The sequence below is a fragment of the Nothoprocta perdicaria genome, unplaced genomic scaffold (genome assembly GCF_003342845.1).
Source record: "Nothoprocta perdicaria isolate Ctin4 unplaced genomic scaffold, notPer1 scaffold_14, whole genome shotgun sequence".
Classification (NCBI taxonomy): domain Eukaryota; kingdom Metazoa; phylum Chordata; class Aves; order Tinamiformes; family Tinamidae; genus Nothoprocta; species Nothoprocta perdicaria.
Genome location: NW_020454538.1, coordinates 7,258,526 through 7,262,205, shown reverse-complemented (window position 1 = coordinate 7,262,205; position 3,680 = coordinate 7,258,526). Strand labels below are relative to the sequence as shown.

At 39.8% G+C, this 3,680-nt stretch overlaps 1 protein-coding gene across 1 annotated transcript; it reads right to left on the bottom strand.

The window, feature by feature from the left end:
* Positions 1-561: 561 nt before the first annotated feature.
* CYTL1 (cytokine like 1) lies at positions 562-2,996 on the bottom strand. Its single transcript, XM_026034163.1, has 4 exons — positions 2,641-2,996; positions 2,490-2,534; positions 1,044-1,172; positions 562-878 (listed from the first exon to the last, which is right to left on the bottom strand). The coding sequence occupies exons 1-4, from the start codon at positions 2,782-2,784 to the stop codon at positions 795-797; spliced, it is 402 nt and encodes a 133-aa protein (XP_025889948.1). The 5' UTR covers positions 2,785-2,996; the 3' UTR covers positions 562-794.
* Between the last annotated feature and the right edge of the window lie 684 nt (positions 2,997-3,680).

Below are 3,680 nucleotides of genomic sequence, written 5' to 3'. Positions count from 1 at the left end.
TTAAAAAAATACACTAATTTCTTCTAAGAAATTGTTTGCATTAAGTAAAGGTTCACCTGGTTAAAATGTAAGCACTGCCAAATCATACAGAGACAACAAAGTTTCCATTGCTATGGAAACAAGGCTAAAGATGGCTTATGCTGTGAAAAACAACTTACAAGTGACTGTGAAAAGCAAGTTTATAAGGATGACACCTTTTGGGTTGATCTTGATAGACATGATGCAGCACAAGCATTTTGGTTTAGAATGTTGTTTTTATTCATTTTTCCACCTTGACAGGTAACTTTCACCTCTACTCATACAAGACATAAAAAGATTATCAGTGTACATGCAGGTAGACAGACATCAGTCAGTACAAACAAAAACTTTTCTTATCAATCACATTAGCAAAATCTCTTCATGCCCATCTAGTGAAAGAGGAACTGCTAAATCAGGATAGAATACTGATCATAATAAATTTTCCTTTATATGAGTGAAGTTATTCATAAAAGAGTTAAAAAATCTAGTATCTAGTGTTTAAACAAAACATACTTTATACATTTGGCTAAACATCGTACCTTGCCAAATGAAAAAAATGCTTTCTAACCATAGCTTCACTAGCAGCTTGGTAGGTATGTGAGGCATGCAGTTCATTTCCTGCCACGGCTGAGAAAAATAGGTAGGTCTAAGATAATATTACTAGTGTGCCTGAAAAAGATCTTAGCTCTTAATGTTGTAGCTGACTGCATACATATGTTTTGGTTTTTGGTCTCCTTCAGGAATATCCCAGGTAAGGCTGTTGGTCTGGCTCCATTTTAGCTCTGAATGATGGAGGGTGCAGCGGGAGACTGAACAGGATTTTCCAAAGCATTGCAGTCATCTGTAAGGAACACCAAGTCCTGGAGGAACAAGGGAGATAAATAATGTTATAAGGAGGAAGGCACAAAACAATGAAATTTTCAGATGCTCAGGGCCCGAGTCAATGTGGTTGAAGTCAGGGGACACAGGGAGATGGAGGGGGTGAAAAGCAGAGGCTGCATCCCTGCTGTTGCATCTGGACCTACCCTTCTGCAGTAGGAGATCATAATGGTGTACAGGCTGCGGGCTTTTTCCTTCAGAGCACCCACTTGAAGCATTCTGTCACATCCGGGGTATGCCACAAAATCACGGAGCTTTGCCAATACACAGTAATTCTGAAGAACAAATCAAGGAGATATTTATAACACCTCACAAATGCAGCTCTATGTTCATCACTCGTTATTTAAAAATTCTTACTGCCTTGTAAGAACCTTAGATTCCTGTTTCTAACCTATATAAGCCTTTAGTTAGGAAAACTAATTTCAAAACATAAATGTCTGCTCAAAATGAGTGCTCAGGAAAGTGTATTTTGGTCTGCCACCATCTTTCCCACATGCTTTAGGAGGGAATCATGCTTTAGGAGATATCAGTGCTGGTACAGTCAGCTCCTGTAGCTGGTGGAGTTACAATATAGATGCATTGAATCCACTTTAAGAAAGTTGCTCTCTTAGTTGCTGAAAATTATTATCAGGGGTTCCCAGGCATCAATTCTGTGTTCCCATAAAATAGCTAATACTGGGAGCACTGGGGAAATTTTTTCTCAGAGTAATTCTCCTTCATACCTTGTGTTATCAAAGCAAAGCATTGATAGCCTTAACTTCACAACCCTCCTTGTAAGGCAGGTAAGTAAATATCCCTGCTCCAATTCTAAAGTAAAGCACGGGAGCTGCATTGCTTCATCTTTGTCACAAAAGAAGCTCTGGCAATCCTGGAATTGGAACCCACTGACTCTTGGCTTGCGAGACTTCACAGTGTAATCACTCCTGCAAAACGTGTCAGACATTTCTTGTCTTGTCTGATATTTTTTATTTGTTAGTTGCTCAGGGAGTGCTGGGAACATAAGTGTGTCACTGTCCCAGGACACAATGCTATAATATAAACTACTTGGGCAGGAGATTATTTGTGTTCCCTGGAGATAACTAAGACTGTCTTTGCTCAGTATCACACTTCTATATTCTCTGAAATATTTTTTTTTCTTTCTGGTTTCAGCAAACGGGTATTTAAAAAGGAAAAGCTAGCAAAATATTCCTTCACTCCCACTTACTAAAACTGCAGTGCTGGTGGCACACGTGCTATAGAACAAAATAAAGTAAGATTGATTTTACTTTTTTTTCCCCTTTATAAAATTACTTTGAGAATTCTTACTCCTTAAAAGGTACTGCCATAATAAACTAATAGTATGCAGATAGTAATCACTTCAGTGTTACCTCATTTTTGAATCTTTAAACAAGCATAATCTCTGACGCTTCACAGGGATTTTAATAAAGACCCCAAATAATATTTCTTTTTTTTTTTTATTCCCACCTCTCCAGTTAATTAAGCTTTGAAAAATAATTTTCAAAGCACTCTTCTGTGGTAGAGTCTAAGCAGTTATTCTCTTTTCATTAGCAGATTTTACTGCACAGCAACAAGAAAGAACAGTGAAAACTTACATGTATGTCCAAATACAGCTTGGGCAGCATCTCCACACATGGGTCCTGCAGGAAAGAAGAAAGACCACTGCATCTTTGTTTTTGTGGAAATTTCTGCCAGAAACTAGCAACCCCAAGTTTCTTTGCAGGAACAGTTTTCGGATAGACTCACCGTCTCTCCGGAGGTCTGTAAATCCCTAAAAGACTCCGTAATTTCTTTGCTCAGAGCCAGCACTCTCGAGTAGCAGGTCGGAGGAGCTGAGCTGGTGAGGAGGACAGCAGAGAGCAGAGCAATCAGCCTCAGCAGCATCTTCATCTTGTCGAAAGAAGGGGAAAGTGAGGGGAAAAAATTACTGTCAGTGGTTGTGCAGCTACCGGTGAGCCTCAATAGTTAAGTTTGGCAAGTCAGACCCCAATTAAATAGTCTCCTGCATTGACGGAAAAAAAAAATGCCTGGGAGTGGTCCAAGCAGCAGCTCGCTGCTGTTTTGAATTTCCTGTCAGCCTCCGAGCCCAAACTCCTAGCACTTTCCTGCCCTGGAGCAGGGGAAGAGGGACTGGGGATAGCAAAACAAACACTATGTTATTCCAGAGAGAAAACAAGCTAGCGAGCATCTAGAGGAACACGACTATGTGTAATAAACAGCACGGAGTTATCAAAGGGTCACAGGCCTTGATCCTGTGTGTGTTTTGGCACATACCTCTTCTTGGGAACATAATATACAGCCCTGGGACTACACAAGCTGCGTAAAGAGAAGTAGCCTCACAGGGCTGGTATTTGATGTTGATAGTATTGGTTAGATTGGTTACTGGAATAAAGGAGATCCCCGATATATTTTCTCTTTTCAGTCTATGCCCGTGCTCTGCATTTCTTAATGAAAATAATAGCACTTATTACCACTGGTTGGAGGGATGGTATATTTATATATTCATGGTCTCAAATAGATTAATACACCTCTATAGGACTGTCATAAGTCTATAAACACCACTTTGCTTTCTGAGCCAAATTTACGAAACTCTCTTTTTTCAGTGGTTTCCAAAGTGAACTGATACATCCAGATACTGTGATGCAGGCATAAGGGTTGAGTTGGTTTTAGATGTTAACTGTCTCATAAAATGGAAGTGCCCTTGAAAGAAAATCTGACTACATGTTAAAGACAAACAACTGTTTGTTCCTCAGTGCCACCAGTTTCAAGGCAGACAGCAAACTGCA